Source organism: Akebia trifoliata, chromosome 10 (genome assembly GCF_017979445.1).
Source record: "Akebia trifoliata isolate Shusen 1 chromosome 10, ASM1797944v1, whole genome shotgun sequence".
Taxonomy (NCBI): Eukaryota; Viridiplantae; Streptophyta; class Magnoliopsida; order Ranunculales; family Lardizabalaceae; genus Akebia; species Akebia trifoliata.
The window spans coordinates 5,403,133-5,424,055 of record NC_141384.1 but is presented as its reverse complement, the minus strand read 5'-3'; the positions used below and the strand labels follow the sequence as shown (position 1 = coordinate 5,424,055).

Below are 20,923 nucleotides of genomic sequence, written 5' to 3'. Positions count from 1 at the left end.
AAATACGTTATGGGGTTTGTACATATTGTTATCACACCCCTTAAATAATTATAAATATTTTTATAAAAATAAGATGTGTTAGAAGATTTTTAGTTAGAAAATCATTTTTCGTTGGGATAATAAATACTTAAATAATTAATATTTTTTATTAAATTAGTAGAAAAACAAAGTTGACTCGGATGAGTGAACGATTTGAAGGTCGAGACAAAGATCAGCTCATATTTGAGCAGATTTGCTCGTTAAAATTATATAAATGTATTTAGATAATTATTATCTTTTATTATAAGATAGAGACTAGTAGATACTCAGTCCGAAAGTCTCATTTTTCACATTAACAAACATTTACATTACAATAAAAATAATGTTTATGTTGCATGTCTCATGATCATCACACCATGTCCCATTCTTTCATGCTATTTCAGTTGAAGAAATCTCCTTGTCCCGATAAATAAATATTCGTTAGGAGAGAGAACAAAGAGCGGCACATGAGAGGTAGTAGAAGAAGAGAGGAGAGAACAGGAGAGGGAGACAACAGAGGGTAGTAGAGAAGTAAGAAAGAGAGAAGCAGCATGAGCAACAGAGGAGAGGAGAGAAAACAAAGTAGATAGGCAACATGAGGTTTTCGATGATTTCAGGTGGGGAGGCAACAATCATCAGGTTTAGAAAACAGAACTTTAAAAGGAAAAATAAAGTCCTGATCTGCATTCACCAAACAGAAAAATAATTCCTAGACTGAAAGAGTAAAAAAAAAATTCAAGATAACATTGATAAACAGTACAACATCCGTTTCGCCAAACCTAAATAGTTCGGAGGTAAGGCTCTGTTAATGATGGTTTGGGGAAAATGGAGTGTTTCAAATCCTGGGATAATTCATCGAAGTATACAAGATTAATAATACATTGATACGTTGATGTCGTCGAACTCACCCTAGTATTCTTCTAGCTTTGAGTTACAACATATGCCAACTCACAATAACTCACAGAAACCAGCTGACAATCTCCATATTTATCTAGACTATTGTACACTACATGAGGCAGACAAAGTAAAGCTAAGATGCTCAGTTTACAATTACTTTCCCCTACCCCTGCCTCTCCTGGTGTATCTCCCAACTTTCTTTCCTTGCTGGTTCTCAACCCTAGCGTTGGACCTCCGCGTGATTCCATGCATTGAAATTGGTTCAGCTTGTTCAGTCAACGAAATTTCCTTCTTGTGCCGGCTAGAACTGTTTTGAGACCCACTCGAGTTCTCAATAATGGGAACCTCAACAGAAGCCTCACTTAAAAGCTCACAAGTCTCCTCCACGCGAATGCTGCTTGTTGCTAGCTTTCTATCACTAGTACTAGCTGGATTTGATTCTCCCTCATTTTCAGGTCGCGGACCTGTCACTAACTTGTCAGCACTCGTCTCCACAACCGGGATACCAAGTGTTAACTTGCCATCAGTTGCGTTGATTGGAGTTGGGCCTCCATCATGGGTTGGTGGTTCAAGGCCCAATTCTGCATTCAATCCTGCAGATAACCTGGACATAATAAACATCATGGTTTAGTGTCAGATTTGTAATCAAAGATGCAGCAACAAAGGAATTGAGTGCATCGGGAGGCCACCTTGATGCGGACAAAGGAAACCCATTAGCCGCAGCACATCTCTCTATCGATCCATTAACTTCTTTCTTTGTTGGAAGATTTGCTTCTAGTGAACTTGAATCTGCAAACAAATTTAGAAGTTGGATGAGCTCCAGATTTATCTAAAGAGGAAGGTCAGTGTGTTAAATCAAAGAAGATAAAAAAAATTATGATAAATCTACTTGGCATATCACCTATTCTCTCAACTCCAACAAAATATTGCCTATTTTATTAACACCTAGAGGCCAAGGTATGCAAACGCTATGAATCAAGCATCTTATATTGGCCTTTCTTAGACAGAATTTTGTCTGATAGCCATCCAACAAAGAGCAATAAAAGACCATTGGAAAAGGTGGTCCACAGGTCCCAATTGTGTATCTAATTTTTCCAAATTATAGTTGATCTATTTGGACCTACCACTCTGCCACATGGCCAAAATGGTTTCAGGGTCAAGCATTTAGGGTTAGGTCTCAAGTCTAATTAAGCCTTTCACAAAATAGAATACTACCATTACGTTGCACAGAAGCAGAATCTTGAATGAGAGGTTCATGAGAGATAAAAGTCGTACATTCTTCTCTCGTGGTAAGCTGAGCATCTTCAGAATCCTTCACATACATGGAAATGAAATAAGTACCCGTTTTATTATAATAATAAAAATTCTTTCACACACTACAGTAAAGAAAAAGCTCATTTGCTATTGATATGAACCCGATACAACAAATTCAGACAGCTAATTTCAAAAACTCAGTTCAACAAACAGTCGTATCCTAACCACAAGAGAAACAAATGGCTTCAAGAAGCATCTGATATCACCAATAGAACCAATTCCACCGACCTGATTTTGATCCAAAACGAGTGTAGCTGGAACGGAGGACAATGCTCCATTTCTTGATCCACCATGCACAGCAATGCCACCATTTATAGTCAAATCAGTAGGCACATGCGCAGATTCATCTACAGATCTTGTAACTTGTAAAGAATTTGAATCGTGGGTTACGCCACCCATTTCTAAATCTCCTTTTTCAGCCGCTGACACGGTTTGGCTACCTTTATGTTCCAACTCTAAAGTAGATGAAGCAATATGTGAGGAAGAAAGAGTTTGTAAAATAGCTTCTCGTGACTTAAAATGCACACTTCGTGATTCATCCAGAGTGTTGTTCCATGAACCGACTGCAAGAGAGCTCCGTTTCAATATCTGCAGACAAGTTTTGGGAGATCAAAATAATCGAGCAAGATGGGAACAAAGTAGACAAGTTATTGATACTTTGTGAGAAGCAACCATCCACAAACCATAGACTTCATAAATACTAAATTTTTTAGGGCACCTTATGCAGATCAAATATGAATTCTACAAAGAACATCATGATGATCATTATCAGACTCATAATTTCTGTCATTCAATAATTTGAAACAATTTATCAGGATTCACTTTAAGGATTTAGCAAAAGTTTTGCACTGCAATCAAAACATCATGATCAATGCGCCTTTCTCTCGAAGATTAGAAACACAAGTGATAGGGATATCAAAGTTTGAAAAATAGATTTTAGTTTTTATTTAGATTTCTATTTTAGGGCTTTAATTTTATGTTTTTTGGGTTTATTATGAAGTATAATTGACCCATGATTGTAGTATAATATTTAGGGGGAGTTTAGTAACTTTAGTTTATCTTTTTATTTAAGTTTATTAGGATTGGAAAATTAGAAGAGTGAAAATTACGAAATTAGGTTATTTATTTGGTATTTTAGTTTGATTAGGATTCTTGGCTTTATTTTCTTTTATATATAGATTGTATTAGGATTTTTTTTAACGACAAAATTGATGAATAAAGAATGAGTTTCTTTCATGGAATGGAGTGAGTTCACCATTCTTGGTGTGATTTCAAGAAACCCTTGGTGTGATTGCAAGGTACTATCTTTTCTATCATTTTCCCACCTTTCCATTTTTTTTATTGTTTCATAATTTTCTTGAATTCTTTAATCCATCATTCAAGAATCCTCTTTTAATCCTTGTTGTTCTTGATTGATTTTTTATTCTTGATTTTTGAAACCTACAAACCTCAACCCTTAATCCTTTCCCATTTTCTTTAACCCTTATTTCATTAATCCCTTTTACAAATCTACCTTATACTCTATTACCAAACCCTATTTTCTAGGAAAAAAAAAAAAAGATTCAAAATTTTTAAAACCCTTTTCTTATTGTCACCCAATTCCAAAACCACCCAAATCAGATTTCTTAACAACCCCCCTTTTTTTCCTCTTCTTCCCTCATCGTCCTACATCAAATCCAACCCCTCGGAGCCCATATAGACGACATTTAAATCCTAAACTCCAACCTTACACATGCTGCCCCTATTGAAACCCTAAGCAAGTGGAAGTCCAATCTTCCATTGGCATCCCTTTCCTTCCTATTTGAAGGATTCAGTTTTGTGGGATTGTGATTGCCTTGGCATTTCAATATAATTATTCACTTAATATTTGTGTGTTATGGACAAATGAGGGTTAGTTTATACTTTTCAATTGCTTTTGGTAATCTTATCTTGATCTCAAATCCTCCACTTAGTTAAGCATCATAGTCCTGCATCAACAAGTGTCATTATAGAGTAGTGGTGTCCCATCCCCCTCCTTGTCCAGGGTACTAGATAGTGAACATTGTTCTTAATGTGTTTAACATAAAGGCAAAAAAGTAATTTTTCAAAGGGAAAAAATAGGTCTCAGCTCATTTTCTAATAACTGAATTTTTGTCAAAATCTAGTGACTACAAGAAATGCATTTTTCATAAAAACAAAGCATCTACCCCCATCTTCTGAAAATTATTTTACTAAGTGATGATGGTGTACGTGAAACACATAGATGATACATACACATGACCCTGTCCTAATGGTTATATGTGGGCCCTATCTTGAATTTTAGTGGATCAACCACATGTCACCTCTAAAGACCGCTGTTTCACCAACCTGCCCATACAACTATTTTATCAAGTCATTCTTGATTCTTTGAAAAGAACATGTATTGCAACTTGCAAGTTACAAGTCTGCATTAAAACTAAGAATGAAAGGTCTCCGTCTCCAACATTAGATATATTGAAGATCATTTTTCTCCTGATTATGAACACCCCGGGTTATCGAAGAAAATTAAAGTAAAAAATAACTTAATTTTCGAATTAACTAACAGACAAGTGTAACAGAATGCAAATTTCTTTTAGAAGCTTGGAAAGAGTAAGCGAAGTAGCACTAATCACTAGAAAATAATAATGCAGATTTGAATGGAACCTTCGGTGAGGGCAAAGAATGACCACCAACTGAATATGGAGTCTCATCCTTGAAAAGATCCATCCCAATTGGTGATGGTGTTTGGAATCCAATATGGCTCGAAGATGGTGATGCCCAAGGAGGACGTGCTTGCATATATGATTTTGCCACATCCACAGGTGATCCCACTTCTCCTTCAGTAACCTGCATTGTATGTTCAACACCAGATAAGAACATAATCCAATGAATGGTGCCTGAAAAGAAATTCAGTAGTGACCCAATCATAGGGAAAAAATGTACAACAAGCATGAATTTAGACCTTTAAAAACAGGTGTTACCAATTAAAGGAAAAACAAAAAAAACAGGAACAATATTTGCTGCTGAAAGGCTTATTACCTTGCATACCCCCAATAAAGATGGCCATCTAGATACCAAGATCCATATTAAGAGGCAATCAAGACACTAATACCCTTTAAGTTAATATTTAAAAAGGAGAGAGAAACTCTTATTATACACACAAAAAATATTACGTAATGCATTCATTGCATGTGTATTCCCCAAAGTACTAGAACATTAAGCTAGTGAAAAGGATAACTTCAGCCAGCAACTACAAGAGACTTGGTAACGCCACTATAGCGATGCTCTGATTACACCACTGACGAGAAAGGCTATTTGCAACTCAAAGGAAGCAAGAAATTTTGAAAATAATCATGAATGAAGAAGCAAGATAGATCTACAATAACTATCAGATTGAGCATTAAACTTAAAACTAGCTTCACATACAAAAGTATATATATAAACCATAGAGAGGAATGCTACAACTTTATGAGACAGGCAAGAGGCACTAACATTTGGGAGCATACAAGAGTTTGAAATGAAGGTCCCTTGAGTCTGGTCCAATTGTGAAAATGAGTTTAACTTCCTCTCTTCTAACCATTTCTTCGCTTCCATAACAGCTGAATTGCGAAAATCAGGTGAGTAACCTCTGAGTGCAGAAGCCCTGGGAGAAAGAGAATCAAAGCCATTGCTCAAATATGGATACGCCGCCTGAGATTTTCTCGTCTGCCAGTCCGATTGCAAATTTCCTGGAAATGCAAAACTATTCCCGATTGCTCTGTCAGACAACTCCTTTTGTCTTGCATCCTCACCCTCTTTCGTGGCAGGACACTCTATAACTCGTGATTGAATAATCTTTGTTAGTTTATTGCACTCATCCCTGGTGAAGTAAATACCAAAAGTCCCATTCAGAACTTGAAAGTGTGAACCATAAGTAAGCAGACAACAGAATATGGAACACTTAAGAAGCAATTTTGCACCAACATATCAGGCACAGTAGCAAAAGTCATTTAATTAGACAGCAAATTTCTATGATCAGAGCTCTATTGTCTTTCTCACTCAATTCAACAATTAGTTTAGTAAAAGAACCACGAAAAAAAGATGATGAAAAAAAAACAGGAAAGAGTGCATAATTTTCCTCAAAGCAGCACCAGAACAAATATTATCTGAAAATAAGACTACTAAGAAAAACAGTATAGAAATTGTAATAAATCTAGCTCAGACATAGACTTAATAGAACTATACTTTTAAGACTTAAGATAATTCCTTACTGCCGTTTCACTATTTTCTTTTATTTATTTGTAAGCAGAAGCAATTTTGCTAAAAAGTTGGGTAACAAAAGATTACCTTATAGAATAAATCTGTCAAACATAATGATCCTGTTGAAATTAAAGGACTCCTAATAAGCTACTTCAGGCCTCAAAAACTCGGAAGGCTAATCAAACATTCAAACCATAACCAATAACCCCAAAAAAACCGACCTCTGCCTATCCATATTACTCCAGACATACAGTGATTTTGTTTGCCTGAAAATTGATTGAGCCCATATCTCGCATTCTCCAATCTCAAGTGAACTAAAACAAACAAGCAGCTAGTCCAAACAAACACAAAAAACAAAAAATAAAAGGATTTTTGGATGGAATATTGGAGACCCAAACTGTGGAATACCGAAAAAAAACCTGACCCATTTGACATATCCAAGGCCAAGAAAAATGATTACACCAAGAAACATCCATCATTATACCATATCCACACCCATTTGTCTTCATCCAAAGGGGAGTTGCTCACCTCATTAATAGGATCGAGCAAGCTGGAAATGATGTCCACATCCTAATTATTGAGATTTCTCCTAAATCCCAAATTCCAAAAAAATATTTCCCCTTGCACAAGTATCCACTCCTCCAATAGTACATTCATTCTTATCCGATAATGAGAAAATAAACACAATAAATGATCTTTTCAGAAGAACCTCATCACCCTGAGGATCCCAATTTCTTTGGTTTCAGACCATTGGAAATACAACCGATAGTATTTAAAAGAATCAACTAGATCATTCCACGAGAAATTCCTACCCAATTTTTCTAACTTCTCTACAATGCATGTAGGAATAGAAAAATAGGTATGAAAAATCTTCCAATACCCCATCGCCCAAATGTGATATCATTCCCCCAAAGGCCTTCACCAACATCCCATCGCCTCAGCCCCCTAGAACTCCTAAAATAATATGTTGATAACCCATACAAATGCATGTTTGAATCCACATCATCCGCTTGGCCCCAAATCATGTTCACCCAAGCATACGGAACAAGGATTCCCAAGATTTACATGATCACTTTCCTTTTCCAAGTCAAGCTTACACAAACCCCTAAACCCCCTAATTGGTCAAAGCCAGGCTCCAACCAATAGGCTAGTAGTAAATTTAGTAACAACAAAGTGAATTATACAATTGTTGTATGCATTTGCTATAAAAACCACATGAAGAATCAATCTAACCCTAGCAAAAGTATCATGTGATGGAGAAATCACCAAAGACAACTCTTTGTTTTAGAAGCAACAGTCTAAGAAATGATCTTACAAACGCTACCCACAAACTAATGGTCTTGTAGTCACGAAAATCTTCCATACAAGCTTATTGAGAATCAAAGACGTAAAAGTATTGTTAGAGCAATAACCAAAGAAGAAATCATCCTAAATCCACCACTTCCAAATCACCAACAACTTCCAAACACAAGAAATTCATCTAGGTCCGGCGCTTTCTCATCTTTCAACTCCTTCATAAACCTAAGAATTCTCTCCTCCTCGAAAGGTCTATCAACCAGTACATTCTGAACTATAGTAGTCAAAGTTCAACCGTCCAAAGAAAGTCTATACAAACAAAGTTCAGATAATATATTGAGTAACAATTCTTATCTATGGGTCTTTCCAAACAATTGTTCGTCCTTGTTCAAGAGTTGGGCTAAACTTATTCTCTGAGAAAAAAAAACCTCTATGGGCCTTGCTTCCTTTTGCAATATGATGGGGTATCTTGTCGGAAAGAAATAGGAGAATCTTTTTGGCGGTTGATAAAGATCACCGTGAGATGATTTTGTTTATTCTAGGGTTTTTGTTTTATTGGTGTAAGATGGATGTGGCCTTTTAAAGGGTCTTTTTTTAGAAGTTTATTTTTAGATGGGAAGCTCTTTGTTCTTTGTAAAGCCTTTCTTCTTCTTTTTTGGATTTGCTTCCTTGTATTTTTGGTTGGTCATCTCGACCGCCGCATTCTTCATCATTAATATATTGTTGTTTAACTATAAAATATATATATATATATTGAATAACAATTCACCACCTCATCTTCCATCCACACCTTAGCTACTAGGCATTCATTGATTCACTGAAGTCTAGTAACATTGTTGGGTTCCAAACAAAAGACAAAGGGTGCTACTATTGATGAAGGAGGCAGGAAGGGTTATCACCATTGTGTGGGGCTCAAAATAATTAAAGAAAATTAATGTTGTGGTGGACTTTACTTGTTTCTGTTGTTTATATAGGCAATTCATATACATTAAAATAGGTGATTTCAATAAGGAACCACACAAAACATGAAAGAGGAAGCCAGAAAATCAATATTGGGTGAGGCATGGAATAGGTTGAGCATATGGCTACAGAATCACACTTCAATACAAGTGCTATAGCTATGGATTACGCCACATCGATGATATAATCAATGAGAGGGATGGGCAATTGTGGTTGATGGAGTCAAAGAAGTGTGACATTTATCGTGGAGCAAGTCTTAGGATATTCTATTCAACATGGTTTTAAAGTCTTGTTCCTACACCTTGGAATATTGAACAACTGAGACTATATGCGACGAACCAATAACACAATTAGACAAACAAAGACATACCAAGGCATGTACAAAGCTCCTAATATCTCACTTTGGTCACCATCAAGACCGAGATGTCTGGGTTGAGACATTCCAAGAACAAACCAAACTTTGAACCATGCTACTCATAACCAATACCAATAGACCATTGCATCAGCATTTCAAATCATAGAACAAGGAAGACAAGGAAGTTGTATGATAGACAAATGAGGATGTTAGTGGAAGATAAAAATGAAAACTAATGCGGGATGCAAACAAACTAAGCCAACAATCACAGGCTCCAATGGTAATTTTGTAATTATTTATGTTTCACTTGTTTGGATCTAGATTTAATTTTTATCACTTTTATTTTTGTTAAGATTAGTTAGATTTATTACATTTTAGTTTTGAATTTTGTTTTTAATGTTGTTTTCGGAGTTCAATATGAGCCGAACCATTATTCACATCATTTTTCTTTTAACCTTATTTTTAGTGGTCAAAAAAAAAAAATTATAAGCTCGTATTAGATTGATTTTCATGTCATCTGAAAGATTATTCAATTATCTATCCAACAAGCCCAACATTTTTACGAATTCGATGTGTTTTAAGGAAGTTATCGCTAAAATATTGATAGGGTGTCAATTTAAACATGGGATTTTCATTCAAAGTCAAAAATGTCAAATTTTAAGTCATGTTAGAATTAGGATTTGAGTCTAAAATGTGAAAGCCTCTATATATGGCTTTCACATTAGTTTGAGATTTCTCCAGTGATTGGATATGGTGTGATGCCAAGCACCCTTCGTGAGACCCCAAGATAACTATTCTATTTTTTTCTTCATCCGTTCTTCATTTTCATCTCTTTTTCTCTTTTCTTTTTTCTTTTTTCTTTGTTCTTTTTTCTGTTTCTTTTACTTTAGATCGATCTCTAACCTAAACCTAAACCCAATTACAAAACATTATTGCAAAATTTTGCTTTTCACATACCTCAGACTTAAACGGGCCAGATATGAGTGTGGTCATATTCATATCCAGATCTGAATCCGACTCGGATCATTCTATTTAAAAGACCATGTCCGAACCATTTTACTTTTGTTAAAACCATATCCAAATTCAATCCAACCGAATTTATTGATTCAGGTCAGTCGGGTAAAATAATGTCAAATTGTTTAAGATTATTTTATAAAAATTTTGCTAAAATGGGACTAAATGGTGACTTGAACTCAACACCTCCATTTTTAAAAAAAAAGGCCGTGACCACTACTCCCAACGTTGTTGGTTAATGAAAGATGATTTAAAAAATATAAAAATACATCTTGCAAAGTGATATATCATTCGGATCTTGGCAGATATAAGGATGGAGCTAGATTCGACTCGGATCAAGGGACATCAACCCATATCCGAACCATATTTTAATTCGGATATACTTGATGGAACCAAACCTACTAAATTCGGATTTCGGATAAAATCCGTACCATTTAAAGCCCTACACATACCCAATTGGCCTCGTTTAAACCTTTCACAATGGCTAATAAAACCTTTTGGGGTTGAAACCTCTTTCTATAATTTTTGTTTTTTCTTCACAACCTAATTAGCCTTCCCACCACCCTTCCCAAAGTAGATCAACCATAGAATCAAGGTTTTCTTGCATCAAAAACACTCGTTCTAGCCAAAGTGAAACATCAACAGTTCAACACTAGTGTAGAGGAATTTAAGATTCTATGCACCAATACCAGTATTCAAATGTCTAGGTCAAAGTGCTGGAAATTTCTTCTACGTTGTTATACAAATAAAGGTACCCAAACAAAAGGTATGACATAGTTCTATGCATCCAAATTGGTTGAAAAGCCTCTGAAAGTACAACTATGGCTAAAAATATAGTTTTAGTTCCAATCGTGGGTGCAACCCAGCTTGGGCTATGGCAACAAGAGATCAACCCTCAAAATATCCAACAATAGGGTGCCGGTGGCACTAAGTAGTGATCCTCAGTAGTGGTAGTGTGTCTAAGATTAAACTAATTGGCTTCATTCTGAAAAGATTTATGAATCAATTAATCAAGGAAGAGGGAAATAAGAGATAATGCACTTTACAAGTGAAATCAAACATTCATTAAAGTATCTTGAAAAAATCATAAGGTATACATTTTTCCATAACACGGGTATTGTACTTTGGTTCATAGTTCATGAGAATATGCCATGGAACAACAAAAGTTCAAAAATGACAACAAAAAATAGCTGTCAAACAAACCTTAACGAGAATCATTAGAACACAATTTAAAAATAAAAAATGTAGAACAAGAATGCAAAAAAAAAAATTATCAATTACCGTGAAAAAGTTTCTTGCATAAGTAACCGTTCAATTGCAAGCTTGGCTTCACCCTTTTGTATTATTGGTTGCAGCTCCTTCTCAAGGTACTTATGAGCTTCTGATGTTGTTCCATTCTGCCAGCATAGTAGAAAGTCAATCTACGACATTATGAAAACTATAAATCGTAAACAAAACCTTCTTTAAATTATTGCCTAAAAATTAGAAACCCTTAAATTTTAATATGACAAAAGAGAACGATATAAGAAAACATATCTGTTCTTAGCCTCCATTCGGAACAAAATCTCCTTGAATATTGTTGATGCTTTTTAGTAATTATGATCAGAAATTTAAAGAGAGTCCATAAACCGATAAACTAGAAGGGATGGATTTCATGATGGAACGTTTAAATTAACAGCCATAGTACATATATAATGATGCTATGATTTTTTAAACGAAAAAAAGGAAATGAAAAAATATAAGATTTTCTAAAATAAAAATAATGAAACCTCCATTGTACAGTGGATTTCTTTGTTCACAATTCTTGTTAAAAAATTCATCTTTTACTGAAAAAAATTATAAAATAATAAAACCAAGATCGCCTCATCAACAACAAAAGCCTAATTCCACCATAGAAAGGTCTTTCAACAAACAGCAATCATGTTATTCCATTAGATTCTATCTAGAGACGTATCTTTGATTAAAGCAAGCGCCCTCAAGTTTTTTCTCACAATCTCAATCCATATCTTTTTAACCTTCCACTAACAGAAAATAATAGGACAGATGGATAAAGGGTGAGAAGAAGGTTTTGAAGGAAAGAAGGATCTAGCAGCCAGACTCTCCAAAAAACAAGGATCTAGCAGCCATGACCATGGTACTTGTAGCAAGGCCTCGATTGACTGGTGGCTGTCACCCAAATAGTGCAATGATACGAGGATGAGATTAAGGAATAAAGAATGTAATTTTAAAGGAAGGCATGGTTTGGCAGGAAATAAGAAAGGAGAAATAGGTTGTAGGTGAGAATAAGCTATATTTGATAAAAGTCAATTAGTTTTTAAGAGAAAAACTACTGTATAGCTATAGCAATGAGCAATCTAACAATTGAAAGATAAGACAGTCAGGCAATACCATTTTGCATTTCATTACCAACAGTTTTGTAGAGAAGAGCATCTTTAGAAGGTAATATTCAAGAGTCATTTGGGAATTTTTTTCATTTATTTTTTCTCGACAAGAGTGATTCAGGAAAAAAATAAAAAAGTAAATTGCTAAATTTTAATTGACCACTGAACTAAATCTCAGAATTATAATTCCGACAAAATTTGAAAATATCATGAAGAATTAATCGCTATTGTGGTGAGCAGTTGCAAGTAAATAAATTTCAAATTCCATGTCTGAACCGCATGCATGTATCTAATTCAGAATAATAATAACATAAAAAAAGAGACTGAAGTAAGCACCTGATTTAATCTGTCAGTTTCTTGAGAAGAATTATCATCATCACTACCATCTTCCTCTGCATTAAAAAAATAAGAAAAGAAATAAAAATCAAATTTCAGTGTTTGGGAGACACATAAGCTCCAATTGGCAACCAGCAACAATTTTGCAAATGCAGCTATAAACTATTTGATGTCAATAAAAACCTGTGCAATGAATTTTTGATGTGATAATTATTCAGCTATGTTGAAAATACTATGATGCCAATTTTGCACATAGACTATGATTAAGGCAGAGTGGCAGACAAATGATGGTATGGCAGAGTGTTCTAAAAGATTGTTTTATCATTGAGATTTTTATACATGTTTCACAAGATATAGGAAGGATATGGAACCCATATGGTGTGGAGAAGTCGTTTATACATAAAATCAAATGATCCAATAGGGATACAGCAATCATTTTGAACTATCCAGGCAACATAGCCTGTCAATGTTAGAAATAGACTTGAGAAGACATGTGCCGCTTTAAAAAATAACACAAATGATGGTATGAGAACTCAATCTCAATAATGTAGAAAGTGAGATGGCAACAAAAATTCCATAAATTTAATGTTACTTTTGAGATTGAAGTAAATAACCAAAAGTAATTAAAAACATGGAGGGGTAAAAGAGGAAAGAGGAAAGAGGGAAGTGGTGGGTTCAAGTGATTTTAGGATGACTTGGAATATGGAGATAGCCTCCACTAAGCTTTCCCACTCCTGATGAGATGGGGAATAAAGAGGGATCATGATTTCATTTACTCATACTTCTTTCTTATCGGTATAATTTTATTGAAGATCAATAGGAAATATAAAAGAAGGTCAAGAGGATCTATGTCACCTACCAATTACGGTAAAGGTAAAAAAAAAAAAAGACAAAGCAAACAAAATATCCAACAATGGAGAGAATCTAGAAACAATAGATCCCCACACACAAGCTGCCAATTGAAAAGAAAATCATCAAAAAAGACATGCTTAAGTTCATCAAAGGCTCTGCACCAAAGAAGAGGATGCCCAAGATAGCAATGATGATCTCCCGAACAGAAAGCACCTTACCCTCAAATACCATGCTGTTACACTCTTTCCAAATGCCTCACCAGACGGCAAAGAGAACCAGTGACCACAAGATCCTCCCTCTTTGCATGAATGTCGAACACTTTCAACTTTGGAAAAATAGAACAGAACTTACACCAAAAAAAAAGATCCAAGATATGGTGAACATTTATAATAGAACATTTGGAGGCTGGACCGAGAAGGTATTTTCTCGGTTACTTGTTCAATCTGCTCTCATGCCAATAATGCTCTATTGAATTCTCGTGAATCGTGATAACCAATGATGTGACATTCCTATCCTGAAGGATATGAGTATGCATCTTTATTCCGAAGAGACTTTCTTCACTTAGACGGCTATGTTTCAAAAAATCCTCACTGTCAATAAGGGTGTCGATAGGTAGGTTACAGAATGGGTACCAGTGTATATGACGGTTCAAGGATGTACTAGTTCCAATTCAACTACACACATCAAACCAAACCATTTGAAGTCCAAAAAAATGTAAAACTTAAAATAAAATAAAAAACTCCATTCTTGAATCAAAAGAAATTTGACGTCCTTAGCATGATTATATATGTCGATCCTAATTGATCCAATCCACAAAGCAATAGACCCAAAACCAATCCCTATTATAGAAGTAATATCCACATCCTCCAGGTTCTAAGTCGCTTCTGATTCAAATACTAAATCAAGTAGTTCCAAATCCACAACTGGGTTCTACCAACAATAGTTAATTCAAGTACCCACATCAGATCCAGCATTGAAAGTCATGTCAAACATGCGCTTGTTGTAAAGCAAATGGTGGGTCCATCAAACACCTTGTTCATGCATAGGGTTTAGTGATACATGTCCACAAATTTGACACCCGTGAGATTATTTTTAGAAGCCCGATAAACAATGTTACCATGGCACTTCCAATTGCTAAGTTTTTTTCCGTGCCATGGAGTTGATATGACATGACACGTCACTTCTAGGCACTTTCCACACGCATGGTAGAAAAAAAAATTCCTATTTTTTTCTAAATTGAATTGACATTAAGAGTATGGATCATGTACTCTAGTATCTTAAGTAGCTATCCAACTCAAAGTTCCTTTCATGTGCAACAAATTACTACATAGCCACTAAATTAACATCTAATATTTGTACTGCCATGCCACCATATTGAAATTTTGAAGATTGGAGTTCCAAACACCTTAACACTTAGCACTCGTGCCATGCATCAAGGTAACATTGCTTATAAATCATATTCAAAGTTGGTTTTAGCAAACACTAGTAAAATTCGTAGACAAGTCTTGCTGAGGGCGGTACCCTTGTATTATGTTGGTGCGTTTCAAAATAGAAAAAAAAAACTAAATTTAGATGACAAGTTTGGCTGAAATAGTAACAAATAAGACCAAATCCCTGTTAAATTACTGGATCGCTATCCTCAAAGAATTCTAAGGGATTAATCACATAAAATCCATTCTGATTCAAAACCTATAAATATGACTCAGGTTGAGCTTTTGGAATAACTAAGGAAAAGAAGCAAGGGGGGTCGAGCGGACCAACCCAAAACATAGATAAGGACTAACATTGTCTTACCCTTGTCTATTAATTTTCCTCTTATACTCCAATTATTTATAAAAGAAAAATGTATATTAAGCATTGATTTAACCCGCCCAACTTCACCCACAATATTAAAGCCATCCTTTTTAAGTAATTATTAACAGTCACATTAACTCGTCCCTTTCTAGGTATACAAGAATCATCTCCCTAGAAGAAAACTAAATCTTCATATCCAAAACTGTAGCTACACTGACAACCACTTAATTAATCATATTCATAACATTAATTACGAGATCCATGGGTAAATCTTCAATTAAAACTGTGGGGAAAAAATAGTGGACAACTTTAACTGCATCAATTTTTTCCTGAGCGATCTTACCGATGCACTTCAACTTTTGAAATTTTAGTCGTGCCAATATTTATTGCCACTTCAACACCCTTCAAAATAGCGAGCCCCTTTTGGACATGTACTAAAAAATCATACGTATCATCAAATTGTTTCTCATTTCGACACAACAACATGAAGTGTCATTTTAGGAAAAACCATGTAATCTTATATAATAGAACACAATGGTTGTCCCCCACACCTAAAGAAGGGTTGAGATTTAATCTCACCATGAATCTCGAAGACAACTTTCAATTGCTTGTCTTCTCTCTTCTCCATCTTCAAACTGGTCGTCAGCGTTTAAAAAATATAAACCTTGGATGTAACCTTACGGCTAGGGGTGTCATTTTTGTCAATTTATGTGTTCTGTGTAAGTCTAATGGGAAGTCTATCAACCATTTACTAATTCATAGCCACTTTTCAAATCAGGTTTGGGCTCATTTCTTTATGTTATTTCAAAACTCACAACATGCCCCTTCTTCAATTCTTACATTGTTTGAAAGTTGGCAGCTCAACGACATCTCTCTTAGAAGAATTCTTTGGTCTTTAACCCATTTTGCCGTGTGTTGGGGAATTTGGATGGAGCGGAATAGTAGAGCTTTCCAAGGGAACGAGCAATCGGTGCAAGATGTCATCACGTCCATTCTGGGTCTATTATTTTCTAGAGCAAGAAATTCCAAGAATTCAAGGGTGGCCATTTGTTTTTTTCTTTTCTTCTTGCTTCTTTTTTTCGTCTATGTTGTAGGGTGGCCATCTTGGCCTCCCCTTTCTTATTTTGTTTTTAATAATTTTTTTACTTGTCAAAATAAAAATAAAAAAAATAAGAGAAAAGAATGCCCCTTCAATTAAATATATTACCTTTCCTCTTCTCTCCCTTTTCTAATAATACCCAACCAACTTTATTGTCTTTCCTCTTCTACCCTTTTAACACCAAAGAGGAAGCATGTGTCGATGGGTATGAGCAAACTCAAATAACATATGAAGTACCACAACTTTTAAATAAAAAATGTTGAGTCCTTACAAATATTTGTAAGAAATCGAATAATTTGAGTTAGGTGTTAATATAATAATTTAACTTTTCATTTAGGTAAAATTGTTCCTCACATGAAACCTACATCAATTATTTTTTTCCCAAGCTTTAAGTTGACTGAGCACTTTAGTAAACAAGTAAAAAAACGTAGCATTGTCTAAGAAAGACCTCCTCTTTGCTCCATCGATGAATTTCTCTTAAGGTCTTGAGTTCTCATCATTTTACTAGAATTGAATGAGAAGTGCTATGACGATTTGTTAATTTTTCTTACAAAATCATTAAATTGTGTACACTTAGGCACTATTTGTTTCGTTAATTTTCAGCAATTTTTGTCAAATTAGCGCGCGTTTGTTTACTCCATATTTTCAGCGCTTATAGCTGAAAATAAGTGAAAAAATATTCAACACTATTTTGATGCTTAATTTTTGCATTGAAGCGATAAGAACTTCTCTTTTTCGGCACTGACAAGTATGCCCTTATACTTAAAAAGATATTACCTCTTATATCCCATGGATAATTATATAAGCACCCCACAAAATAATAAACCCACACCATAGCCTAATTGTTTTGTCTTATATGGGTTAAAAGTTTCAGAATGAGTTGATTTTTGGTGAGGATGTTTGGTGAGGATGATCTCTACAATGAGGAGAACATCATCACCAAAAATCAGCCCATCTTGAAACTTCTAACCCCATCAAAACAAGTTCAACAACCGTAAATTGTCCATTTTTTTTAACCAATTCTGATGTGGTTAGAAGTTTCGGAATGGGCTGATTTTTGGTGAGGATGGTCTCCAGACCATATAGATCATCCTTGCCTAAAATTGGCTCATTCCAAAAACTTTAACCCATATAAGACAAAAAAAAATTGGCTATGGTGTGGGTTGCCTTTATTAATTCGTGGGGTACTTTTATAATTACACATCCTTCATTTTCATCGAAAATTATTCATCCAAAATTAAGTTCTTTCGTCTTTGAAATAAGATGATGGGATTCTCCAACTGTTATTTCAAGAGAGAAAATCATGCGGGTTATATGAATAGATTTTATGACAATGTTGATTTCAAATTTTGGTGACTTCTATGACATTATTATTTTTTAATTTGAAATTTGTGGGATTTTACAAATAAAAATTATTATTTAGAAATTGAAATATTGAGTATTACTTATTATTTAAAAAGGAATTGTATTTTAATTTGATAAGAAATAATATATTTTATTGTGTTTGATAAGAAATAGGCATTTGAAACATGCAAACAATGTATAATATGATTATAAGGGTAAAAAAGACAATTTACCAATTTCAGCAATGTGTAATAAACATGATTTTGCAAATTTAGCGCTTAATTTTAATGAATTCAGCACTATTTTGGCAACTAAACAAACAACTTTTTCAACACTTAAATTCAAAGCTTATAAGTTCCAGCACTTATGTTTTTCAGTTTAACAAACAGCACCTTACTATAGTATATATTTACTCATCAGAAATTCTTGCACAATTTAACAGGAGTCAAGGGCAATGTATTCTAGATTATAACTAGCATCAGAATACTTGATGGTGAGAAGATGAAGTTTCTAGTTACAATTGGTTTGCATTAAAAATCTACACTAAACCCATAACATTTTACTAGTTATGATGGGGTAGTTGTTCACTATTAATGAGAGATCGATTGGTGCATTTATTTGCCAATAATGTAGTGTTAGTAGATTAAACTAGAGAGGTAAATTCAAAAAAAGGACTACAGAGGGAGTCATTAGAATCTACGGGTTTTAAGATTGGATGGACCACGACATGGCATATGCAACATAACTTTACTAACGGCACTTCTAAAAATAAAAGCACTAGTTAAGATTGACAAACAAACAATACCCTAAGAGACCACTTCAGACACGTAAAGATAGAAAAATTGATGAGGATGTGATCCATAGAAGTAAAGTTGAGTGGATAAAATGGAGGGGAATATCCAAAGTATTATGTGATTGAGGATGATAGATAAAACTAAAGAAACCATGCTTTACAAAGCTGGATGTTGCTTACCAAAACAACATTTTTGTAAAATGGTCCGATCAGAAATGGGAATGTTGAATGGATGAGTGCTAAAACTAGGAAAGACAAAATAGTATATTCTGGGAAAGTCAGGAATTGTTCCAATCTATATAATAAAACACAGTGGTGGGTCCCACTCTCTCTGTCTCGAGATTTATACCCCATAAAAAATGTATCTCGAGGACAAATTTCACCTTTTTACCTTTTCTCTTCCTCATTTCCAAAAATACCCTTAACTTAAATCTCTTCTTCTACTCCCTTATTCCATTATTACCGCTCCAACATTATTGTCTTTCCTCTTCTTCCCTTTTCTTAATAATTCTCCTCCAACTTTATTATTTTTTTCCTGTTTTACCTCCTTAATCCCAAAGATTATTTAAATAATCTCTTTTATTGCTTATCCTTTTTCACCCCCTAACCCCAAAGAGTATGCATATGACATAGGCAAGGGAAAACTCTAGTAAGAGATAAAATCCCAAACGTTTAAGATGCTTTGATATGAACCTGACCAATAAACCAAAAGTACCTAGTGTTAGTGGTGTGGAAAGTTAGTCCAAATCTTTATGAAGTTATAACCACCACACTTCACAACCAACATCCCACTCTGTGGCAACTTTCACTCCGGTACCCTTCTTTTCAATGCTCCATAATCATCCCTTCCACTAATGTCCTAGATTCCCACGAAGTGGCAACTTTCACCCTGGTACCCTTCTTTTCAATGCTCCATATCACCCGTTCCATTAATGCCCTAGAGTCCCACTAAGTGACGGCTTTCAATCTGATACCCCTTACTTTTGGAACACCCCCCCCCCCCAAAAAAAAAAAAAAAAAAACTGGTAACCCGCTTTGAAAGTCGCTCATTCCAAGATTTGAACCTAAGATGAGGTGCCGGCGTGTGCAAAGAAACCCAGCAATAGGACCAGTGAGAATGGCAATCAAAGGCTCTAGAAGGGTAAGAAGAAGACTAAACTGCGAAATATGACTCATGATGCCAACCCTAATAATTGGGATTTGGAGTTAATTGTAAACAACTACATCAATCACTTCTAGAGTATTACTACGTCATTTCACACCAAAATAACCAAATCCATAACTTCTACACATAAAACACAATCAAACCCTAATTTTCCACCCCAATAACAGAAGAGCAAGAAGAAGGGAAAAAAAAAACAATTCAAATAAAAAACAACAAATAATACAAATTACTTCAAAAATTACCAGAATCAGTATCGCTTTCAGAAGAAGATGAAGAGATTCCGGAACCAAAGACAGATACGAGTTTTCCAGCACCACTAGCAATGATTCGAGTAGCAGGAGCTATGAATCCGAATAACCAATTAGGGTTTTCAGGTTGAGGAGGAGGGGGAGGAGGGGAGGAGGGGCGAGCATAAGGAGAGGTTATCGCAGCGACTCGTCTACCACGTAGGATCTTTCCACCAGAACTTGCATTAGGGTTCCTCTGAGACCTAAAAATAGTGGCCATGGCGACCTCACATGAAGAGAGAGAGACGAAATGATGATATATCAGATGAGGAGTTTAGTGGGACAGGTCGAGTCCGAAATAAAACAACATTCTCTAATTCCTTTGTTTCTTTATTTTTTACATACCCCTCCATATTTTGCTGAATATTTTGAGATACCCCTGTGTTTTTAAACTGATGATATAGACCTTGACCTAGGTCTACTCTAGAAAGCTAAGAAAATTACTTAAAATAAGAGTAAGTTTAGCCTTACTAACTTCGTAAGGTTTCAAATCTTGCTAAGGGTCGTTGAGTTCACCTTGTAGCATCCAAAGACATGATCTAATGCCACAAGGATGTGGAGAACAAAATTCCTGATCTGTAAAAAAGTTTAAAAAATTATTTTTAGCATTAATATTACTTTTGAATTTGAGAGTTTGGTGGGAGTTCCTAGCCGTCCATTTTCGAAACCTTGGATCAAACTCAAAAACCATTAATTTTTTTAAATTTATTTTTTCGATATGCATTTTTTAATGAAATCTAGAGGTTTGTGGTGTTGGATGAAACGTGTTAAATCATTTTTGG

At 34.9% G+C, this 20,923-nt stretch overlaps 1 protein-coding gene across 1 annotated transcript; it reads right to left on the bottom strand.

Annotated features, from left to right (window-relative positions):
• Positions 1-741: 741 nt before the first annotated feature.
• LOC147392927 (flocculation protein) lies at positions 742-20,424 on the bottom strand. Its single transcript, XM_086456824.1, has 9 exons — positions 20,097-20,424; positions 12,808-12,863; positions 11,372-11,487; positions 5,719-6,085; positions 4,891-5,073; positions 2,458-2,817; positions 2,131-2,227; positions 1,605-1,704; positions 742-1,519 (listed from the first exon to the last, which is right to left on the bottom strand). The coding sequence occupies exons 1-9, from the start codon at positions 20,359-20,361 to the stop codon at positions 1,069-1,071; spliced, it is 1,995 nt and encodes a 664-aa protein (XP_086312950.1). The 5' UTR covers positions 20,362-20,424; the 3' UTR covers positions 742-1,068.
• Between the last annotated feature and the right edge of the window lie 499 nt (positions 20,425-20,923).

Bases quoted from the DNA above. Each gene is read 5' to 3' on its own strand.
- LOC147392927 (XM_086456824.1), bottom strand. From the start codon at position 20,361: ATGGCCACTATTTTTAGGTCTCAGAGGAACCCTAATGCAAGTTCTGGT. The intron at 6,086-11,371 runs GTAATTGATAAT...TTACTTCACCAG, and splicing joins ATGCAAGAAACTTTTTCACG to GGATGAGTGCAATAAACTAA. The intron at 5,074-5,718 runs GTTAGTGCCTCT...CATACAATGCAG, and splicing joins ACTCTTGTATGCTCCCAAAT to GTTACTGAAGGAGAAGTGGG.